Source organism: Argiope bruennichi, chromosome 5 (genome assembly GCF_947563725.1).
Source record: "Argiope bruennichi chromosome 5, qqArgBrue1.1, whole genome shotgun sequence".
Classification (NCBI taxonomy): domain Eukaryota; kingdom Metazoa; phylum Arthropoda; class Arachnida; order Araneae; family Araneidae; genus Argiope; species Argiope bruennichi.
The window spans coordinates 35,050,591-35,075,440 of NC_079155.1; the positions used below are offsets into that span (position 1 = coordinate 35,050,591).

Below are 24,850 nucleotides of genomic sequence, written 5' to 3' on the forward strand. Positions count from 1 at the left end.
ATATCTAAATGAATGAAATAAGTATACTCTTTTAGAAAGGGTACAGACAATATTATTGGAAAAACTTTGCAAAATTTGTTGCATTATCAAATGTTCTATTATTAATAATTTTTTAAACTCTTTTCTGCTATTACAGAAGGAATGAGTAAAATTCTGAAAATAAAATTCAGAAATGTTACACTCAGGGAAAGAGGTGCTATTAATTCCTCAGAATTATATGAATTACACAGTGACGGGTCTGAAACAATCTGGAATTTTATTTTCTTGTTTATCACTATCCGTAGCTAACCTGTGGGATCAACTTTAACTTGTGGTGAATAGCATATAATCCAGTTAACAACTACGCTGCACGGGCAATTGCTTTTGCATAATGGTTATGTTACTGGACTGCGAACCACAAGGTCCCAGGTTCTATTCTTGTGCATTTCAATCCCCCCAAAACTTGTAGCGCTATCTATCAATTAAATAAACAATTGTAGTTGATTTTTGTAGTCTCAACTTATACAATGTCTCAATTTCCTTATTCTTTTCATCATATTTTAAAAAGTTCTTAAAATGAAAATATACTGCTAGCTGAAAGCTAGAGGATTGTTTTCTAGATACCCAAATTAGTGCTCTATTTTAAATACGCATGAAAGTAATTTCCCTGTTAGCACAAAATGCCGAACGACATTATGATAACTTCACAAAACTGGTCGGCATGCGATATATACATTGTGGATATATCACATAATATCATGTGATACTTTGCTCCCGGACTATCGAGTGTCCCGGGAAAAGATTTTATTGTACTTAGCCTAGGTTATGTTAATTAACCAAAATTCAATCCAGCAGACTTTCGAAACAACTCAACTTCCTAAAAAAATTAGTTTCAGTTTCGTATTTTACGTCTGGCAACGAATTTTTGTTTTATTATTTTATTGATTTATGGTTATATTTTTGATATTTTCTCCATAGAATCGGATTTTCATGACTTTATTTCTTAAAATAAATTGTTTTATTTCGGATCATGATGATCATTAGAATTCCAATGATCTTAATATATTATTATTTTAAGTAAAATTTTCTGCGAAGTTACATTTATTGCGAACTCCAAAATGATGGAAGACCCCGGTTTGAAACTAGAGAAGGTACTTACCTTTATGTCTTTTTCTTTTGTTACTTAATAGGAATCACAAGTGTTTTAGGTTATTAAAATGTAATCCAATTCAATCTGATAACATTTTTTTTATTCAGTTATGAATAGAAAATCAGAATAGTCCTGATACTATAAGAGGCGTTTACCTCTTGGACTCTTATATGTCAGATGCAATATCACATTATTATTTTTTTTTAATTATTGTGCGTTGTATTTCAGATTTATATTAATCTTTTCAATAATTTTTAATTCTTTATAAAATTGGATTGTTTTTTGATAGAGACCTTTTTATAGTGAAATGTGCAATTAAGTAAACACTGATTGTTAAAAATATTACTAATTAAAAAATAATAATAATAATAAATTTTTGTTCAATCAGACTTGGAAAAAAATCTTGGTGCATCAAATTTCTGAATCTTTCTCTATGTTGAAGTTTGTTCCTGGTTCTATATTTTTGTATGATACATAGACAACAAGTCATGCTTAAAATTTTAGATTTTATTGGTCATATAATTATGGATATTGCAGTAGCCTTCCAACTGAATTGACTTTCAATACACTTCTTCACAATGTACATAATGCTGAATATGAAATGTTTTTTTAATTAATCTGGATGAAAAAAATCAGTCATGACAGTATATTTTTACTTTATATGCATTGGATAGAATATTGAAAATTCACTTTATGTTAGGCATCTATTTTTTTATGTTGATAAAATTTAATAAATATTTTGGATTTATATAAGAAAACACTTTCATTACAGATATTTATAGAAATTTTCGAAATGCAATTTACTTCAAGTGACAGTTTAGTAAATTAAAATTGTGTAATTGAGCAAAGTCTGTACTTTTTTGGAAATGTTTTCAATGTCCGATTTGTGTTGGTTAATCCTTAAACATAATAAATTTAAATTAAATGCCGTTGTAAAGAATGAAATTTTTTTTCCTTATTTAAAATGAATGTTTTTAAAAAAATTATTATTTTATATCCCTTAACAGGAAACAAACAGTTTGAAACTGTTACGAGAGAAAATGGATAAATGCAGCACTCTCAGCAAAGATATGTGTTCAATTCTTACTTCATTTGACGAGCATTTAATGAAACTTGAGCAGACAATTTTGCCAGTTTATTTAGAAACGGGAAATTTGCAACGGAGACAAGAAAGTATCCTTGAAACTTACTGTAAATAATTAATTTATGTGTGTTTGTTAGGATAAAAATTCTGTATATAATTCTCAAATTTATACAATACATTTATAATATTTCTTTCTTTCCAGCTTAAAACAATTAAAATTATGGTAATAATCTTATTTTTATCTTTATACTTATTGTTCTAGTTTCTTCCAATGAAAATCACTTCCAGTATACTTCCTTAACTTAGTTCTTAGATATTGATAAAATTTTGGATCGTTTAGATTATGTTATTCAATATTATAATGTTCCTAAAGAAGTTGAATCTAAAATACGTGATGGGTGAGTTTTAGTATTAAAATTAAACATATTGTTTTAATTCCTTTAGTATCTGAAGAATGAAAATAATTAAAATACCTAAAAGTTCAGCTTAAGATTATCATGATATTGTTATGCCTTATTTATTTATGATACTCTCAAAGTATTTGAAGCCCTAGGAATCAAATTATGATTTAGCATTTTTAATATTTCATCTTTTAATATTTCATCTTTTAAAGTAAATGTCCTTTTCATAAAAACTTGTGGATAGTTTATTTTAATAGATTATTTTTGAAATTAACTTTGGAGAATGTTATTATTTTTTTTTCTATAGAAATACTCATGATAGAATTTTATTATAAGTTTCTGAGTAAGAAATTCTATTGAAATCAGCTGCTTTTCAATTATATTTGAAAGACTTAATCTGTAAATAATTTTTTATCTTCTTTTTTTCTTATTTACAGAATATAACTTTGATGAAACTGAATTAAAGAATTAAAAATGTCTATTCTTTTTCTAGCCCTAGTGGTTGTCTACAATCATATTTAGAATGTCTTAAGAAGATTCAGTCTTCAATCGCTTTTTTTCAAAAGAATAACCAAGACTGCCAAGAACTTGTTGAATTAGTTAGTATTATTTAGAATTTTTTTTAATGTAAAATTTTTTGTATGTATTTCTTATATTGTAAATTAATATTCAAAGCATTAACTTCAGCATTATATTGTGAATATGATATTTTTTAACTATCTCCGTTTATAATCTTTATTAGTCCACTCTCTACGATGATGGAGCTGAATCTTTGCAATCTGAATTTCGCAATATTTTGTATCGGTACAGCAAACCAATATCTGCTATAACTGTTTTGGATATGCTTGGAATGGATGATGGTATGTTTTTTTAAGTCTTGCATTTTTTCTAGTTGTGAATATTTCATAATAATAAAAACATTTTGTATGAAAATATGAATCTTAGATTTTATTAAACATTATTTAAAGAAATAATTGTTTCTCTTAGAAATTTATATCATATATGTTAGAAATATCAAATAAAGTTTAGTCATTAAGAATTAAATTCAGTGAGAAATAAAGATGCAAATAAACTTAATTCAGTTAAACATCTTATTGATGTTGGACTAGTTTGTGTAACAAAAAGTCCAAGCACAATTCTTAAACAGTTAAGAATCAGTCACATACACTTTGTTCATAAGCATTTGTCGCTGGAAGAATACATTCCTTTTTATACAATTGTTAATGCTGAATGTCAGTTATACAAATTTATTGGTATACTCACATTTCAGTTATCAATGCTTTTGTTGCTTTCAATTCATCATTTCCAGATACTTATATTCTGGATTGATTTTTTACTGTCCATGATGAATTTTTTAACATGTTTTACAATCTTATTTTTACTGTAGATTTTTTTATTTACTGTGTAATTTGACTGTTATTATGCATATAACAGAATTTTTAAAGCAACATTTTAATTTCCTCTATAGGTTACTGCAGTATGATAAAAAAAATTGTTTTTATATCATTAAACCCTATAAAATCTAATCAAGCTATCAATAATTATTTAGGAAAAGAAAAAAAAAATACTTTTAGATTCTTGTTGACATCTAAAAATAAATTTTTATAGCAATGTTTCTTTTTTTAAAAGAAATTAATTTGATTACTTTAGAAATAATGTTGCATAGTAAAGTTCTGTCATTTATAGATGTTGCAAAACTTAATTTTCAAGTGTATATATAATTTTATTTCATTCTTTTTGCTTCAAAATGATCATATTATTTTTTGAATTTTGGAGAAGTGGGGTGGGGGGTTATATTCTAAAATCTTATGTATAAATTATTATTACATTTTAGAATTATCTTGAAGAGTATTTTTTTCACTTTAAAATTAACTTAAAAAATTCTTCTAAAGATATTTACTTCTTTGTGTTTTGTGCTCTTTATATCCTGTCTCTACAAATATAATGTATAAATGCTCAAAAATAAAAAGAAATTATATTTATATTCTGTTTATTTTTAAAAAAAATATTCTAAGTTTTTTTAAAAGTTAGAAACTTAAAATTTTTAATTCGTAAATTGTTTTTTCTTTTTTTCTCCCTAGAGATGCCTACAGATGAAGATAAAGTAACAGTAGAACAGATACCTGGTAATTATTAAAATATGTTTATTATTATTTCTGTACCCTTATCTAGTTTTCTTTCTAATCTATTGGAAATATATATTCAGTGAAGAAGGGTCCTGCTGTTTTACAGCAGCATGAATCTTGTTTTATTATTATTTCACTGTTTTGTTCTTTTTGTACATACTTAAAAAAAAAAAATATTTTTGTTTAATTATTCATTTTATTAATTTTCAGAAAATGTTCTTCAAGATTTAATAAAGATTAGTCAGTGGCTTCAAGCAAATAATTCAGAAGAATATATTAATGTCTACTCCGCTATTCGCTCCAGTGTATTAACTCGCTCAATTCAGAAGTATGTATATTACTTTCATTTTATGTATTTCTTGTAGTAATATTCACATTATTAATTTATGTCAATTTTAAGATTAAATTATCATTTTTATTATCATATCTTTTATTAAACATAATCCACTAAATTTTATTTTTGGTTTCTAATAAATGGAAGATTTTGCCAAATGTAAATTATATATAAAAAAACAGTACTTTGATATAATGTATTATATTTATTTTCTGAATTAATACTAATATTGCTAATTTCTTGTTCTTTTAAAAACAAGAACAATGGATCTTCTATTTTTATTTTTTTGGGGAAAAAAAGTCGGGTAGGAACACATTGAAAATATCTTTTAAATCTTATTGAATAATATTTTAAAATTATTTAAGTAACAACTTACTTGGTCTTTTTTTATTGGTTGAAATTAGTCAAAATTATTTATTTATAATTAGAGCAGATTTTTATTATCAATTACAAATTATCTTTTCCGTAATTTGGTAATTTACGCATTGTTGTACAAAATGACCAAACTTCCATAAGTTGGCATAGATACAAAGTTTGTCTTCTCATTTTGTTTTTATAAATTTTTTTAAATTTAATTTTATTTATCAAAAAAAAGATAATCAGAAGATGTATATTTTCCTGTCTGATAAGAACTCCTTTGAAATGCTATATAGTGTTAACATGAAATTTACACATCCTTGTGTACTGTGGAGTCCATCTTTAGATAATCATTTATTTTCATTGACGAATTCCTAATTCAAAATCATTGTATGATTCATTAATGAGTCTTTTTATTTCCATCCAGGCAGTACAAGCTGTGATGGAGAGTAATAAAATAAACATAACAAGCGATATAAAATATTTTGCATAATTAAATATTGAATTATAATTATAATCACAGAATGAAGGAAATTAATTATAATAAATTATTTTTGTATATATTTTAGGCAAAGTGGATAATTAATTTTTTTTGTTATACAAAATTTGAAAACAATAATAAGATTATTTTAATTACTCTTTCTTATCAGACAGAAAGTAAATTAATATTCTTACTTTTTTATATATGCCTTTGGAATCAAGTGCTCTTTTAGGATGTTTATTCTTGATAATTTATTTAATAAAATGGTAATTAATGATTGGTTGAATATCTAATCAAATATCATGAAATGTTTTAATTAACTAATGTTTTTATTAATCTTTCAATTCAAATAACATTAATTTGTTTTTTCTTAATTTCTTTTTTTCAGCTTAAAAGATCATCTGAAAAATTCTAGTGGAAGTAGTAATACATTGACTGTTCAAAATTCACCGCAAATGGTAAACTAATAATTTATTACATTATCATTGTTTATTCTTATTTATTTTGCACATATTCAGCTTATATAAATTAATATTTTATATTATATTTAATTTTTAAAACTTTTTTTTATCTGTAATTCATATTTTGTTTAATATATCTCGACTACAGAAAAGATTTGTATAGTTATTGTTAAAAGTTTTTGTTAAAAATACAAAAAAAAAAAAAAAAACTATATAGAAATATTTTTTCAGTTTTCTTCCATCCTACATTTTCAGAGGATCTATAATAAAGTATCTATAATAAAGTCTATAATATCTATCTATAATAATCTATAATAAAGAAGATTTTAAAACTAATGTTTTTTAATGGTGGTAATTCTATCCCTCCATCTATTATGATTTTTAAAAAAATGGAGTTTATTCTAATTGCAAGTTATAATTAATGTTTGAAATATCATTCTTGAGTTTATTCAGTTTTGAGGATGTATTTGTTTTTGGCAGAACTTAGTAGTAAAGAATTTTTTAGATATTTTTTGTGATTCTCAAAACAAAGTGTTACTTATATTATCTATTCATTGTGCAATGTTTCTAAAAAGTTTGCTGAAGAAGTTGCAATTTTGTTCAAAACAGTGCAAGACTTACCTTTTTATCATAAAAACAGCATGCTTAGCATACAATTGTTGTTGCATATAAGCTATTGCATGCTTAATATTTATTAGCATGCTGCTCTTGCCAAAATTATATGGTGAATCTAAGCAATTTCTGAAATTATATGGAGGAAAATTGAAACCATCATATAAAAGCTCTGGCAAAAATGAATTTAAATATTAACTTGTTTGCATTACTTTTTAAATGTGGAAAAGTTAAAACTCTTCTGAAAGTTTTTAATCCAAAATGTGAAATGGCTTCAAATATGCTATTAAATTTATGGTTGACTTTGTATGCAATTCAACATATATTTCCTGATAGTTGAAATTTTTATTAATAGTTTTTTTGATGCTATCTTCATTGTTCTAGTTTTCTTTTACATTAGTTACAATTGATGAAAAATACATATTCTAAAATAAAATAGCAAAAGTCAAAAGAGGAATTATTTTTTTTATGTCGAAAATGTAAGAAATTTGCTTTCTGCAATATCTCTCAGTGAATATCTCTGTAACTAATTGATTACTTTTGGCTATTTATTCAATTATTATTTTCTCACTTTTATTTTTAAAATTTCATAATCATAAAATCAATCACAATTAGCAATCTTAAAATCAATCATACTTATTTTTTCTTTTGTAGATTAATGAGGTAAGGTATTTTATCTGAAATATGATTTTGGCTCATATGAAATGCATTTTATAATAGTTAAAAAAATTTAAATATTATTTCTGGATGTCTTATTACTTATATGTTTAATTATATTGAAAAGTGCTAACGTCATTCATTTTATTTTTATACTTTTTTTAAATAATTATTTTTAAATTTTTGTTGTTAACAAAAATTAAATTCTTATTTTAGGGAAGCCGTCGAAGTATAGCTAAAGAGTCCACTCCCCGAAGACCACCAAAGAAAATTCAACAAATGTAAGCTAATAATTATTTTGAAATAAATTTTCTGAAAATGAAAATTTTAAGAATGCATTTATACTGTATGTAATACTTATTTAACTATGCAAATAGTACTATAGATTGAGTCCATAAAATTTGAGTTCATAATTCTATAATCCTTGTATTTTAATCCAGTGCCACAGTGGTCTTTTTCCTTTACATTTAAGACATGTGCGTACTGTATTTTTAAATGTATCAATAATTTTTATTTGAAATTTTTTTTTTAAGCTTTATAATTCATTTATAAAATATTCAGTTTTTGTCATAATAAAAAATTGGCTAAAGTGTTTGCAGAATGTATTTCCACCTTGCAAATTATGTTAATTGGTTTATTTTTTTAAAAAATTTTTACTTCAATCCCTTAACTCTGGTACTGAAATGTGATTTCTGCAAAGATTTATTAGACTTTGAAATCTACAGTTTTAAATTAAATTGTACATAGATGTTATAATGATACAAAAATGATAATAGTACCAAAAAAAAAATGAAAAATACATAATAAATGTCATTATATTTACAAAACAGAAGTTGGCATCGATTTAAATAGATACAGAAAATGTCACAAATAAACTCTCAAAAATATTAATTAATTATGCTTCTTTTATGTCAAAAATTTCATTCTCAAATATCAAATATTCTCAAGTATTAAAACTAATTTCAAGTATTAATACTTAATTATTCATATGTATACTTCAGAACTTATTAAAAATATAAAAATGCATTCAATAAAAATGCATTTTTTAATAAAAAGAAAAGAATTGAATTTTTTGTGTTCTATAATTATATGTTGAATAGATATTATTTAGTTTTCATCTAATTATTTGGAGGCTTGACTCTTATTATAGGTTACTATAAGCATCTATTTTGTGTCAGAATGTATATTTCCTTAAACTTGAATTACCATTTTGTGAAATATTTTGTTGGCTGTTGCAGATTGAAATCTGGTATTTTCAATACAGTGCCACTGCTTAACTATTAAACTGATTTACCACTACATTGAATTACTGTATTTCTAAATGGATAAACTAAAATCAAATCATTCATGGGTAATATAATTGAAAACAAAAAAAATTCTTGAAAAGGCATTCATTATGTCTACAATATAGCTTTTAAAAGTAATGCTTTAAAACTACATATTATTTTAATTTCTTTAAATCTGCTTTTCTTTGAAAAAAGTTTATCAAATTTTGAATAAATATCAGTAAAAATTTTTTTTCTTAGGTTCGTGAGAAAAGCAACAGCTGTCATTGCAAAGTATTCTCCTACAGTTGAAAGTGCAATGTTAGGTAAAATTTTTCTTTATAAAATAATATATGGAACAAAAAGAATATGTAGAATTTCCAAAAATTTATCCGAAAGAATATTTTCAATTTCTCTTTCTAGTTGTTTCATTTATTGTATTGATTTAAGACAGTTTAACTGATTAACTTTTAAAAATTAGAAAAAGATTTTTCATGTTTCCATGTGTGCTATATTTAGTGTAATATTATAAATTTAAAAATTATAATTTTATATGCATCCTTAGATATTATAAGAAATAATCACCTATAATTTTCATACCCCTAATTATAAATTTTCAACAAATTTAGCCTGTTGATTTAGAGAAAATAAATTATTCTGCTAAGAAGTATGCATTTGCTATTAAATATTTTTATATAAATATTTTCTACCGTAGAGTTTTCATCATTTATTGGAAAAATAATTTGTTTATGTTATCTTAGTATTAGTAAAGATTAAACAATATTATATTTTAAACTTTCAAAATAAAATTAATATAGATTACTAAATTGTTTTCTTAATTATTTTATTCATATTCTTTTAGTTTAGCATTTGTATGAATTTTTTTACTGAATCTGAATTTTTTACATATTCTTGACTTGAATTAGAAAATTTGCTTAGTTTCAATATATATAATATATATCACCATTAATAAACGTTTCACTTGTAAATAAATGTAATTCTGGATTTACACTTTTTTTTTTAAAGATTCAGAAGTTTTAAAATCTTTCCTAAAAGTTTTTTTGAAAAAAGTTTTTAAATGACAGCATTCTTGAATCCCTCTAAATGTACTGTGGTGCATATGTACTTGCTATTTAAAGCAATTTCATTTGTATTTAAAGTTTTTGTACATATTTTTTAAAAATGATTTCACTGAATTTTACAGAATTGGGTATGTAGAAGCTTTTGTTTACATTTTGTTTTCTGCCACACATAGTTAGAATATCAGAGAATGTTTGAATGCTCTTAGTTTTCACTCATTCTGTATCCGGCTAGTTAATAATTAGTTATTTAAAAGCTTTTTGCATTTTTTTTATAGGGCATAGGTTTCAGTCATCTCATTTAAATGAAACGAAAGATGAAGTTATAGAAAATGATGTTATGTCTTTTATGACTTCGGTTAGTGGACTTTTAAAATTGATGCAGGTTAGTATATAGATCAATATATATTTAAACTGTACATCTTTTTTTTAATGCAAACATACTTCAAGAAGTAAAAATTTTTTCAATCAGTTTTTATAACAAATGAATAGTTTTCTTAATGGTAATTTATTATTAACAAAAACAAAAAAAAAAAACAGATTTTGAATTTACATGATTTTATTTAAAATTTTCTTTATTTTTTTTAAAAAATTATTTTTGAAGCATTTTTTTTAAAAAAATTTATGATTAATATTGATTAGTCGATTGTAATCTCAAAAATTTAATAAATTAATACTTCATCAAATTATAGATTTGTTGCTGAAAAAAATTAATTTAAAATAATTTTATGAAATTTAATATTTCCATTAATGCAATTTATTGAAAGATTTTGTTTCAGATGTTTAATATGAATGACGGTCAATCTTTAAATGTCATCCAGCGGTCTAGTCATCATATGTATTTCAGACTTAAATGTTCCAAATAAACATTAATTATTGTTCATTTCTTACCAATTTTGGACACAAAATTTATAACTTTGTTGCAGCTCACTCAATCAAAATTTCATATGACAACTTACTTACTGAAAGATTGACCTACAATAAACACAGGAGAGCATTTAGTTGATTAAAGCTCAGTTTTGCCAGAATGCAAGATTTTATTAATATTTTTCTAGTTTTTATGAGCATTTTATCAATATTCTTAAAATTAAAATATAGAGGTAGTAAATTATTTCATATAATTGTTGTAATTTATATGTTTTGTAAAAAGAAAATTAATTTATTTGCTAAATTATTTTTTCTCTCTATCATTTAGAGTGAACTCAACCTAATGAATGGTATAATTCCAAATAAAAATAAGAAGATTGTTTTTGAAAGAGTTGTTACTCAAGCTATGGAGAACCTTGTATCTGAAGGAGAGGTATATTTTATTGATAATTACCTGTATATAGAAAAAATATGCTGGCTATTGTTAATAAATAATGAAAATGTTTTTTGATATTATTGAGTGCAATTTCCCAAAACTTTTTTTACATCCTTTCTTGATCATGATGATGCAGGGGATCATAAAATAGATTTATTAGCTAGAAACAATTCCTAACAAACAAATATTAACCTTAAGGGCTCAAAATTTATTTTTTAAAAGTATATTATCGAATTTTAAAATTATAGAATTACATAGAACATTAATAAACAAATAAATTTTTTTTAAGTGGCATTTCTTGGCTGGGGTTTAGTATTTACAATATTTTATTCACTTTCAGGATTTAGAAATTGAATTAAAGAAGCTAAATCAGTAATACAAAATACTTTTCACCAAACATATAGTAAATTTATAGCACCATTTAAATTCTTTTCTTGGTAATACTGCATTAGTAAGCAACATTTGTTATTATTATCTAAAAAGCATTTATTGTGTATTTTTTATGGTAATATTTTTATTTAGTTAATTTATTTATAGAATATATTGAATTGAAGCACAAGCATTTGCCATCTAATGTGTTTGTAATAATTTTTTCATTTGAGTTAAATTTTTTTTTTTTATCTCTGTCTTATTTTTACTTAACAAATATATATATATAATTCAGGGTTTTTTAAAAAGATCTCCAAACCTGAAACTTTCTTCTAAATCCTATTTTTCAATTCCTACTATTAGTTCACACTCTCCCTATATATATTTATAATATCTTGTTCAAATTTTCATTCATTAATAAAATACTTTTTATTCATTCACTTAAGTTCAAATATATTTTTGTAAAACTTGCAGCGGATGACATTTTATGATAATACAGTTTTTTTCAAATACTAATTAATTAATTAAATTTGTCCAGTAATTTCTATTTGGCCACCACATCGCCAAGCTCTGAGATTACGGATGCAACACCCGATCATAAATAATATAAGATATATATAAATAATAAAAAATAACTTGTTGACCTAAGTAGAAATTGATTTAAAAAATGTTTTTTTTTTTTTTTTTCATGTATTACTTGTTCTATAAAAGCTATTCTCCCTTTTATACTTGGAACATGTATTTAAAAAGTATTTGTTAGAAGTTTATTTTAAATTATTTCTCATAAAATGAAATGTTAATAATTTGATAATGATGTTTGGTATCAACAAAAAATTTTAACTAGATGTGAATTTTATAAATTTGTAAACTAGCTGAATTTTTATAAATTAATCAATTAAGTGTATTCAATATGCATGTGTATTTAACCAACTGTAATTTTTTTATTAATTAAAAATGAAGTCTTATTTGCCTTATTATGATTTTTTTGTGAAATTTACTATACTTTTGATCTGTACATGTATCATTGCTTAGCTTCAAATAGTGGTGCTTGAGGGATTTTAGACTTGTTTCTGGGATTAGTCAAATGCTATTATTCAAGCAAGAACTAATATACACACTCAGATAAACTGTTAGTATTGTATAAACTGTTAATATTGCATAAACTGTTAGTTACAGATAAATTGTTAGTATTGCATTTTTAACAATTGTATTATAAGAATCTTTTGTGGAATAAATTGGAATTGAAGTCTAATGTTTATTTCTGTTGGTTTAAAATTATTTGATCAAAGTAATTAACTTAAAAATATTCAAAGATGTAACTTTGTAAAATAACCCTTTGTGAAATATGAAATTTTTTAGAAAAGGAAACATATAAGCTTTTATATATGATGACTTAAATATGATATGACTAGTGTGATAATTAAATATAATAATGACTAGTGTGTCATTAAATTATTTTAAATATGATAATGACTAGTGTGTGTGTAATGAATTTTGAATTAATTTGCAGGCTTTCAAATTTATGTTTAGAGTAATAATTTCTTAAAGAAAATCTTGTAAGAACTCTTGTTTTTTTGGGTTGTAAATGATATTTATTCTGATGGAGTATAAAACAAGTATTTGAAATGAAATATTTTTATTTATTTGTTTATGTGAAAATGCTAGTAGTTTGTTATCCTTGAATCTTACTACTTTAAATTCCTTCACCATAAGTTTTGAAGATTTTTCTCCCTTTCTTTTAAATTTATGAATTATTTAATAATTTTTTTTTACAGTTGATTGTGTCCAAAGTCAAAAAAAGTGTTTCGAGGCATGAATTTTCAGCTGCACTAAATCTTTTTCCCATTTTGCGCCATTTGATGGTTATTAAGGCTGATTTTGAAAAACTGTTCCAGGTATTTTATTTAGGAATTATATTATTCTGTTTCCATTTTATGATACTTTACATAATTAATTCGTTTTTAAAACATTATGAACTTTCTACTTTAAAATATGCAGGGGTGTTCCTCAACATTGTATGATAAGCTGAGAGGTTTTGTCATCACTGTTCAAGCAACTGTAAGCATTATTTCATTCTCATGCTTTAAAATCTTAAATGTTTATAAAACCAACAATACATTCTATTTTTTTTTCTACACAGATTAGTAAAACATTAGAGGAATTCATTGAAAGTATCAAGAATGATCCTGATACCAAAATGCCAAAGGATGGAACAGTTCATCAGTTGACTAGCAATGTAAGATGCTGTTTCTATTATTCATTTGCATTCATTAATCATGATTATTTCATTTGCATTTTAATTTTTCCATTAACATTAAGTCTGCTTAAAGTAGAAGACAAAACTTTTAGATTTTATTCCCCCTTCCCCATGTTATTTTAGAATTCAAAGTAAAAATTTAAATTGACCCATCAATTTGACAATTTTTAATTTTCTTGCTTGAATTTTGATATTCAAAAATCAAAATTATTTATTTTTGAATAATATAACCTAGTGAATACATATCTCAAAAGTTCTCCAAAAGTTATAAAGCTGTCTCTCTAATTATTGCTGTGTTTTGTGTGTCTATTTATCTAAAATTTGCAATATTTACTGATTATTTAATTTAGTATCAATGATTATTATTGCTGTAATCAATTGGTTTTCCAAAAACTTAGTAAAATGTGTACTTTATTGTTATTTACAAACGTAATCTAAATGAATCTAATCGATTCTACTGTTTTATTATAAACTGATAAATGTTAAATTGAGAGGTAATATAAAAGTGTCTTTGAATTCAGTTTTAGGATAATTGCTGTGGATTAAATTGCTAGAAAATACAATATGAAATCTGGAACCTATAAATAGCTTTTTCAAATGCTATGAAACATTTTTGATTTAGAAGTCTTTTTATTCTTAATGAGACTATTACTGTAAATATATTTTAAAAGAAATTTATTTTTCAACTAGTGAATATAGCATGAACTCGTTATTTATTGTTGTTACTACCAAAATATTAGATCTAATTTGTTATCAGATCTTCAAAATTTTAATGAATGGTGATTATACCAAATCGTATGATTACTAGGAAACAAAATTTAATCATTATTTATATCAAGTTTGAACATACTTACTTTCAAGAACTTCACTTTCAAATTGAAGTTACTTTGAAGATTTCCTATTTAAAACAGATTTAAGATGAACAGAGTTATGTATAAAGGCACTTGATTAATGACGACAAAAATGTCATCGATAATATATGCCCAACACGGCTAGTTTCATTGTCGGATGTTCAGAAAGCATTAGTTTCTAAAAAATTGACAGAATTTTTTTTAAACTATTGATTTATATTAGAAATTGTTTTCTGAAATCAGTGATTTATTAGTTTAAAAAGATGAATTTTCAATGGCAGATGTGCAACCATTGCCTGTAAATACAGTTTTGTTATTATTATTAATTTGTTCTTTCTGGTTGTATGTAAAATCATAATGATAAAGAAGAGCCCTTTATTTCATTGTTTGGTAATCTAATTTATATTAACTCGCGCACTTGTTAAAATAAAAAGGGAATCGAAAATTCTATTTGTATATCAAAACTTATTATTTATTCATGCCATATTTTTTATAAAATTGTAAATAAAATTTACATTTTGTAAATCTATCAGAAATTCCATTAAGTTAATTGGATGTCAGGATTTTTATTTCTGGTGATTTTATTTTGGTCATTTTTTATTTTGCTTTATTTGAAAGTGTCTTTGAATGTATTTTTACTAAAGGCAATGTCACAATGATTATTCATAAATTTTAGGCTATAATGCTATTAGAACAACTGCAAGACTATCAAGACATTTTGAGTTCAGTCTTAACTCTGCAAGATGCATCATTTGCTGCTTCCAAAGATAAAGGAAAATTGGCATTTGCTCAGTACATTAGTAAGAAATGTTATTTTATATATTTCTCTTTTTATTTCATGGAATTTTTATTTTGAAATATGTTACAACCTTGATTATCTGGTTGAAATGTAAATCTGTTAACCAAGATTTTTGTTAAAACAAGTCAGTACTAGAAAATTGAACAATATTAATTTTTTTTTTTTAAGACAAAACTTTTCAAGATAAGGTGTTAAAATTGGCATTAGAAATGATTATTTTGATTCTTTAGCATGTTATCATTGATATGTGCAAATTCCTTCCACTATCCTTAAACCATAGCCTAATAAATATAAAGGTCTGAATTATTGAGTGTGAAAAAATATTCTTATGAATTCCCCTTAAGAAATATAAAAAGGGGAGAGAAACAGCGTAAATTAATTACACAATTTTGATAAATAATTTCATGAATGTTATGTTTCAAAAAAAGTCTGTAAGAAGTTTGATAATTAATGAAATAGTTTACTAAAAATATCAATACCTGATGGTATTTTCAACTTATTTTTATACTTTCAAAAAATAAATAAATAAATAAATAAAAAGGGAAAATATTGTTAAAAAAACATTTAAAATTTGGTGTCGGTTAAAAAAAGTTTTAATTATCCTTGGTAATTATGGTCATAATCAGCTCTGTTAAGCAAGATTCTATTTTATTTAATTTCAGTGTTTATTATTATGTGATATAATTTTGTAAGTTTTCTGATGAAATGAATTTTATTGTTTTATCTGATTTATGAATTCAGTATTTCTAAGTATTTACAATTAACATAATTTCAATACCTTTTAGATGTAATATATATATTTTGTGTATATATATTTTCAGCTCGAGTATTATCTACATTGACTACAACTCTAAATAATAAAAGCAATTACTATAGTGATGGCTTCTTATGTGCAATATTTCGATTGAATAATCTGCATTACATTCTTAAAGCCCTTCAGAGGTTGGTATCTGACTATTTATGAAACTTATTTAAATAATGTATTAAAATTTTCCATTTATTAATTTTGGAGCATTTGTCTCAAAGAATTAATTATAATGGGCTAGAGGAAAAGAAATCAACCTTCTTAAACAAAAATGAAGAAATGTTCAAGACTTATTCAGTGTTTGAGATAAAATTTATTATCAACATAAAACTAGATGGCATAGTAAAATCTTTCTGTTTTCCTGGATAAAGACAGTTTTTTTTAAATTTATCATTTTTTTTCCCAGAATTAAACTCATCATGTTGAGAATAGAAATAAAACATTTAATTTTTTTTTTTTAAGTTAGAAAACAGAGTTTGGAATATGTAGGAGAAAGGAGCACCATGGGGGAAAATGATAGCATAAATTTGAGGAAGAGAGGGATGGTTTGAACTTTAGATTGATTTTCAGACAAAGATAAGCTCATAATAAATTACTTTTTCTTTCTCTGAACTCCTTGGACTCATATTGCTTGATGCAGATGTTAGGCCATTAATTTTGGCCTAAAAACTGCAATTTCATCATAATATCTGCGATCTCAATTTTTCTTAATGAGAATGTGGCACTTGTATTTATTCTTCTCAAAATCATTTAAATATGTTAACAATAGAATAAGTTTTTAAGATCTTTTCCTTGTTAAAAATGCATTCTGTTCTAATTTTTATAAAAAGGTAATTATTTTCATGGCAAAGTTGCAAGAAGATAAACTGATAATTTTTCCATTGTGAATTTTTGTGTAGTATTTGTTCAGTGATGTGTTTATCTATGTGAATAAAAAGCATATGTGATACCAAGAAAATGTGTATATGTTATGGTTAATATGTTTAATCATTTATTATTAATAATATTAGTAATATCTTGTAAAAGAAATTAATAATTTTATCTTATTCATTGGTTATTATTGATAATAACTCATTAATCACATTGAATATAAAATATGTATATATATCTAACAGAAATACAATAATATCAATTTAGTATAACAGCTTTAGCATTTATTCTCTAGAAATGATAATTATCCTATATTTTGCAAATATTATCTGATAAGAACCTCATTATTTTATTTTTAAATTGTACCTTCAGAAACAAGTTCTGATTACATTTTTTATTTTAAATTATCAGATTTTTTTAATTGAAACTTTTTCATTTTTAATTTCAACTTATTTAAACCTTATAGATAGACATTATACTTTTTGACATGTTATTGAGTTGTTGTAGTATAAAAAGATATATTTCTCGCTTATTATTATATTATTCACATTTTGTTGCGTCAGTTTTCATTAATTTTATCAAAGGGTTGATGAAAGATAAAGAAAGAGAGGGTTACTTTTATTATGCGAAGAAATCAATCAATTTTTTTTAATATATTGATTTATTGTAAATTCAAACTATCTAAAACTCTTGCAAACTATTTTTTTCTATGTGTGGTTGTTTATGTTAAGATATTTAAGAAGTTTGTTATCTATGTTTAGACTTTCCTTTTCTTTCTTTTCTTTACAGTTCTTTTTTTACACACTGTGTATCTTTCCCTCTGAGGAATGAAATCATCTAAAATTGATATATTTATATTTCTGAATCTGCTTTACAAAATTCTTTTGGGTTTGCCCATTTTTCTTTTTGAATTAAAATGTATTAAAAATTTCTTATGTAAAGAATCTTAATATTGTGAAAGTATAATCTTTAAATTATTATTTTTTTTTTTACTTTTAATAAAAAATGAATATAAATAATAAAGATGTTTTCTAATAACTTAATGATAAAAAAAAATGCTTAATTTTATGTTCTAGGACCGGTTTGATTGAAATAGTGAAACTGCATGCTTCAGATGTTGAGAAGAATTTAAATCTGCAAATACGAGATCAAAAACGAGTTTATTCACAAAGGTGAGCTTAACCAGATACTAGAAAAGTTGTTATGCTAGTTGTTTCATTTTGAAAGTGCTAATCTTACCTTTATATAAAATATTGCAATAGCAATGCTTTGAAAAATTTATCTTCTTATACTTTCTACATACATTCTTATGTATTTATCAATTTGGTTTCACTCAGTCCATTTAGTTTTGTAGCAAACCTTATATATTCCTTATTACCTTACCTTTAACTTTATGATATTTCTTTTGAATGCTTTTATAAATTAGAGTTTTTGAATAAAGAAATTATATTTTAAGATTTCATTCTATTTGATATTTTCAGTTGGAGTCGAGTTTTACATTATGTTATGGAAGTTGATAAACCAATATCTCAACAGAGAGCTGTTTCCAATACATCACAACTACCATCAAGTATGAAGGTATTGTATCAATGTTTTATGTTACAATATATTTTAATAATAATAAAAAAAATGTTTATATTGAATTTAAAATTTCTCTGATGAATGTTTTTTTTAATGGCTATGATGAAAAAAATTCCAAAATAATTAAATTTGTTATTTAATTTTTATGATATAGCAAATCATTGGGGAAATATTTACTGATTTTGTTAGTTTCATTTAAAATAATTAAAACTGTAATTTAGAAATCATTTTACAACTGTTTGATTAAAGTAATTTAAATCATTGTGTATTTTATCATGTTTTCTTTTAATTTCTATCTACTGTAATGACTAATATCGTTTGTTTATGCACATTTTTTGCTTTAGCAATAAATTAATATGTATTTCAGTTAATAGTTTGTAATTGGTAACTAATATAAATATTAGTGTCTTTATTATTTTATTTTTCGTGCTATTTATCAGAATGCTTCATTTTATTTTCATTTAAACATGATTGTTCTTACCATTTTGTATTCTAAAATATGTATTGTTGATTTTATTTATTATTATTATTAATAACTAGGATGTTTCACCCCCTACTCGTTTTCGCTCGCCAATTCTAATGTTGTCCAATACTGTGCCCGATGTTCGGTAGTTCCAGTAAGCAAGTTTTTAAATTTCACTTGCCATTCATACAATGTTGGAAGCTTGCATCTTTCCATTTTGACAAGATACATTTGTTAGTCAGTCTACTTTCAGGTCAAAACTAAAAGTCTCACAGTGAGAACATTCTTTTCTCATATCCCAATATCTAAACATTGATTCAGTTTTTCATGTTTTGCTGCCAGTGTAGCAATTTCATTATTAACTTTTCTTTTCAGATTGTCAGATTTTCGTCTAGTCTTTCTTTGCATTTTTTCTTCATCAGATATTCCCCTTTACTATTTTTTTTAATGCAAGATTAACAATGTATTGTTTAAGTATTCAGATGATACAAATGCACAATTTTATTGTTTCTTTATTCAGATGATTGCTATCTGAGAGACTAGAAAGCTGCTCATTATTGTTGCCATAAACTGTGTGTCTAAATGTAAAATTAACGAATAATTTTGTTTTGAACTTATTTGCTGTTAATTTAGAGTTAAAGTTTTCCTGTTTTGTTTTTTTGTTACAATATCACTGTCAAAAATTTAAATACTTGTACAATGTAGTACAATGTAATGTTAATTTTCATTAAATATTTCAAACAATAGATTGGTAGATAATGAGTCATCTAGCCAAATGACATGTGTCAGGTGACTTGCTATCTACCAATGACAAACCAAATAAAATACAGTATTTGCATAAAAAATATTTATATAATGGATAGATAATAATTATATTATATAAAATCATTACAATAAATGCTGAAAAAATGTATTTCATATTCATGTTAGTTGGAAATAATTATAATTTGTAAACCATACATCGGAAAATGAGAGAAAATAAAATGTTGTAAAAAATATCTTCATAAATTGCCAATTTTCTTAGTTTATCTTACATGTACTTTTATATTTTAGTTGAGAGATAAAGATAAGCAAAACATTAAAGACAAATTTGCTGGATTCAATAAAGAAATGGAAGAAATAACACGGACTCAGAAAGCATATGCTGTACCTGATGTGGAGTTGCGAGAAAGTTTGAAAAGAGACAATAAAGAATTTATTATTCCAAAATATACAATGTTTTATGAAAAGTAAGCATTATGAAATTTTTACTTATTGTGAGATAAAGAATGAATTTAAATCTGAGATTTATTTAAATTTTGGATTCCTAGCAACTGAATTGAAAGTACTGCAAAAATGGGGGATTATATCATAAGTTTTATTAATTTACCTTAAATTAAGTCCATTTTTTTAGATGTATACAAATAAACATAGGAACATACAATAACAGCTTTTAGTTTTAGGTACCAGGAATAATATTCAATTAAATAAAGCAAAATATTTAAAATAAAAGTTGCTGAACTTCATGTGTATCTTTCTACAGCATTGAGGTGTGCTGAAATTCATCATAACAAACGATTTGATTACTTAAATCCTTTTGTTAGATATTGCCAATTTGAGTTGCCTCTGACTATAATTACTTATAACCAATTAATGTTTGTTAAACTGCAAAAATTATTTTCTTTGATTTGAAGTAGTTATTTTTTGTTAAACTCAACTAGAAATAAAGTATTTATTATAAAGTTGGTATAAATTTAGATTATAACATTTGTGCTTGAAATCATTATATGGCTGAATAAAAATGAAAAACAAAGAGAAAATAGTGTTTCATTATAAATTATATTTCCGTCAGAAAATTCTTCCATCTTCAATTTTTAACTTTCTTGAATAGGAAAATGTTAATTTTTTTATTTTAATATGTTGATGATATATGTAAGATTAGTCCTGATTTTTTAAATTTTTATTTTAAGTTAAAAAGAATGCTATCATAGCTTTTTTTTCGTGTTGTCATGTTAAATATTTGAAGAGCTTTAAATATAGGGGGAGTAGTATCAATTTTCATGAAATGGGCAAAAATACCATCCTGCAGAACTTCCTTTTATTGTGTAGTAAGTTATTCCATAGTAAGAATTATGAGTATAATCTTATTCATATTGGTATAAATGTGAAAGTTTGAACAAAGGATTAGTAAATCAAATATTAATTTAATCATCTGACCTGAATCTAAAAATTTTGCTCTGAAATCTATACCTCACTAAGGGTTTTTAAAGATGATTTTAATGTTAATCAAGGACAATAATAATTTCAAATTAGTTTGCTGTAATTTAAATGGAAAAATTATTTCTTAACATAAAAGAAAATTAAATATTTATCAGTGATTAAATAAGCAAATAATGATCCATATTCAAATACACGAATATGACATTATGTTGGACCATATTCTTCATTTTTGTAATTATATGAAAAATTCAGTATTTTATAGTAAATTAACTGCTCATGCTGTAGATTATAAATTCAAATTAGTTTAATATAAAAATAATCGTGTTTTATTATTTTTTATGTTTTTAATCAAAATAAATAAGCATATGGCTATATACATTTGTCTCTTGTTTTAGGTACATTGATGCTGGATTTACAAAGAATACAGATAAATATATAAAATACACACCTCAAGATATTTCGAACGTTATTGATACTTTCTTTGATGCAGCAGCATAGAACATGTACAAGAAATTCATCATATAATTATTATAAAATATCTATTAAATTAAAAAGATTTATAATATTACTGAAATTTTTTTGTCCAATTCTTGTTTTACTTTCTCTTTTTTTTTTTTTTTTTTTTTTTCCCTTTGCAATATTAACTGTTTGGTTCTCCTCTTTATTTTTATATTGTTTAATTGATAGATTAAAATTAGATACTTTACATTAAGCTGCATATGTTGTTACAACAATTTTGTGCAGCTTTTAATATTTTCTATGATCTGTATATATTGAACATTTTTACTCTCTTAAGGATGAATATCCGGGGCTAAGATTTTTATTGGTGCTCAGAGTTGTAAATAAGAAGCGATCTTTATGACTTTTGTATAAAATACGTAGCTTGTATAACAGTTAATATTAAACTTTATCTCTGTAGTTTTGAAATCTTTGTTTGTGTGCAAGCATAGTTAGTTTAGTCTTTAAAACTTGATAAGTAAAATACATTCAGCCTTGTATAATGCTTCGGTTTTTGCGAGATAATGATTAAGAAATAGTTTATTTATTAGTATACTGGAAAGACATGGGACTATTAATTCTCTCCTGTGAATAAAATTTTTTAAACAAAAAAAATATTTTTGCATGTTTGTCAATTTTTAATTCCTCATATACTGAGCTGAAGAAATGCTTGTTAGAATTGAATTAGACAGTATCATAAAGTCGGAAAGAGGGAATTCACTCTCTCCTTCATTTTTATTGTTATATTGATCACAGCTTTAATAGATCTTTGCTTGCTTCAGTATATTCAACCTAAACTTTGCTGTTTCTGCACCCATTCGTGCGTTCTGAGTAAATTATATATATCAAGTCATCAAAAAGAAAGCAATGTGTTTTCCTAAAACTTTTAATTACTGATTAGAAATATTCAGCTTAACGAACTGATTTTGAAATCTAGAATATTATAACAAATATGTTGTAATGGCAATTTTGGATAGATGTTGATATTGTTTTCCGTGTTCTGTATATATTAAATGTTAGTATAGAATTATTAAATGTTATTAAGCATATTTACTCTCTCTCTCTCTCTTATGGATCGATATCCAGGCGTAGGATGACAGGGTGCTCAAAGTTGTATATAAAAAATGTCCTTTTATGGCTTTTGTATAAAATAGATAGCTTGTATATCCTAGTAATACTGAACTTTATTTCTATAGTTTTGAATTTTGTGTGTGTGTGTGTGTGTTAACATGATTAGAATAGTCTTTAAAACTTGATAAGCAAAATGCATTCAGCTTTATATAACACTAATTTTTTGTAAGATGATGACTTAGATTATTTATTAGCATATTGGAAAGACAGGGAATTACTAATACCATGCTATGAATCAAACTTTTTGGAGACAAAAAAAAAAATGTTTGCTGTGTTTGTCAGTTTTTAATTCCTTATACGATGAGCTGGAGAAATGCATGCTGATATTGAGTTGGACAGTATCAAAGAGGCAGAAAGAGGGAATTCACTGTCTCCTTCATTCTTACTATTATACTTATCACAGCTGTAATAGATCTTTGATAGTATCCAACTTAAAGTATATCCGTTTCTGCACCTATTCGTATGTTCTGAGTAAATTATAAGACTCGAGTCGTCAGCAAAAAAGCGACAATATTCAGCTTTACGAATTGATTTTGAAATCTATAATATTATTACAAATATGTTGTAATGGCAATTTTGGATAGATGTTAATATTATTTTCTGTGTTCTGTATATATTGTACGTTTTTTCTTCCTTAAGGATGTATATCCGGGGCTCAGATTATAAGTGGTGCTCACAATTGTACATAAAAAAAAGGCCTTTTATGGCTTTTATATAAAATAGGTAGCATGTATAATAGTTAATATTAAACTTTATTTCTGTAGTTTTGAAATCTTTTGTGTGTGTGCGTGTGTATGTGAGAACATGATTAGTGTAGTTCTTAAAACTTTGTAATTAAAATACATTCAGCCTTTTATAATACTTCATTTTGCAAGATGGTGATTAAGAGATAGTTTATTTATTAGTATAGTGGGAGGGCAAAGGGCTATTAATATCCCCCCCCCCCAGTGAATCATCAAACTGTTAAAAAAAACTTTGGAGGCAAAAATAAATGCATGTTTGTCTGTTTTTAGTTCCTCATATGCTTAAGCTGAAGAAATGCATGCTGGAATTGAACAGTATCATATAGTCAAAAAGAGGGAATTTACCCTCTCCTTCATTTTCATTATTATACTGATCACAACCTTAATAGATCTTTGATTGCTTTTGTGGTATCCAACCTATAAACTTTTCCTGTTTATGCACACATTCATACTTTCTGAGTAAATTACATGCATTAAATCATCAAAAAGAAAGAGATGTGTTTTTCTAAAACTCTTAATTACTGATTAGAAATATTCAGCTTACTGAATAGATTTTGAAATCTGTAATATTATGACAAATATGTTGTTTGTAATGTGAATTTTGGATAGATGTTAATATTATTTTCTGTGTTCTGTATATAATGGTTTTTTTCTTCCTTAAGGATGAATATCCGGGGCTTAGATTTTTATTGGTGCTCAGAGTTGTATATAAAAAAAAGCCTTTTATGGCTTTTGTATATAATAGATAGCTTGTATAATAGCTTAATATTAACTTTATTTCTGTAGTTTTGAAATCTTCTTTGTTTGTGTGTGAACCTGAGTAGTTTTGTCTTTAAAACTTTGTAATTAAAATACATTCAGCCTTGTATAATGCTTCATTCTGCAATATGGTGATTAAATTTAATTTATATGTTAATATAGTGGCAGGATGGGAGTTATTAATACTCTCCTGTGAATCAAATTATTGGAAAAACTTTAGAGGCATATATATATAT

General features: G+C 24.5%; 1 protein-coding gene across 1 annotated transcript; it reads left to right on the plus strand.

Annotated features, from left to right (window-relative positions):
- Positions 1-882: 882 nt before the first annotated feature.
- On the plus strand, positions 883-24,850 carry LOC129969086 (exocyst complex component 7-like). Its single transcript, XM_056083495.1, has 21 exons — positions 883-1,130; positions 2,137-2,302; positions 2,527-2,611; positions 3,108-3,213; positions 3,357-3,474; positions 4,696-4,740; positions 4,951-5,068; positions 6,301-6,370; positions 7,859-7,923; positions 9,169-9,233; positions 10,265-10,371; positions 11,182-11,286; positions 13,434-13,553; positions 13,657-13,716; positions 13,799-13,894; positions 15,443-15,566; positions 16,387-16,507; positions 18,317-18,412; positions 18,722-18,818; positions 20,338-20,513; positions 21,879-24,850. Exons 1-21 carry the CDS (start codon positions 1,098-1,100, stop codon positions 21,979-21,981), a joined length of 2,076 nt encoding a protein of 691 aa, XP_055939470.1. The 5' UTR covers positions 883-1,097; the 3' UTR covers positions 21,982-24,850.

Excerpts from the sequence above, each read along its gene's own strand:
- LOC129969086 (XM_056083495.1), top strand. The coding sequence starts at position 1,098 with ATGATGGAAGACCCCGGTTTGAAACTAGAGAAG. Across the intron at positions 3,214-3,356 it reads GCCAAGAACTTGTTGAATTA|TCCACTCTCTACGATGATGG; the intron begins GTTAGTATTATT and ends AATCTTTATTAG. Across the intron at positions 6,371-7,858 it reads TTCAAAATTCACCGCAAATG|GGAAGCCGTCGAAGTATAGC; the intron begins GTAAACTAATAA and ends TTCTTATTTTAG.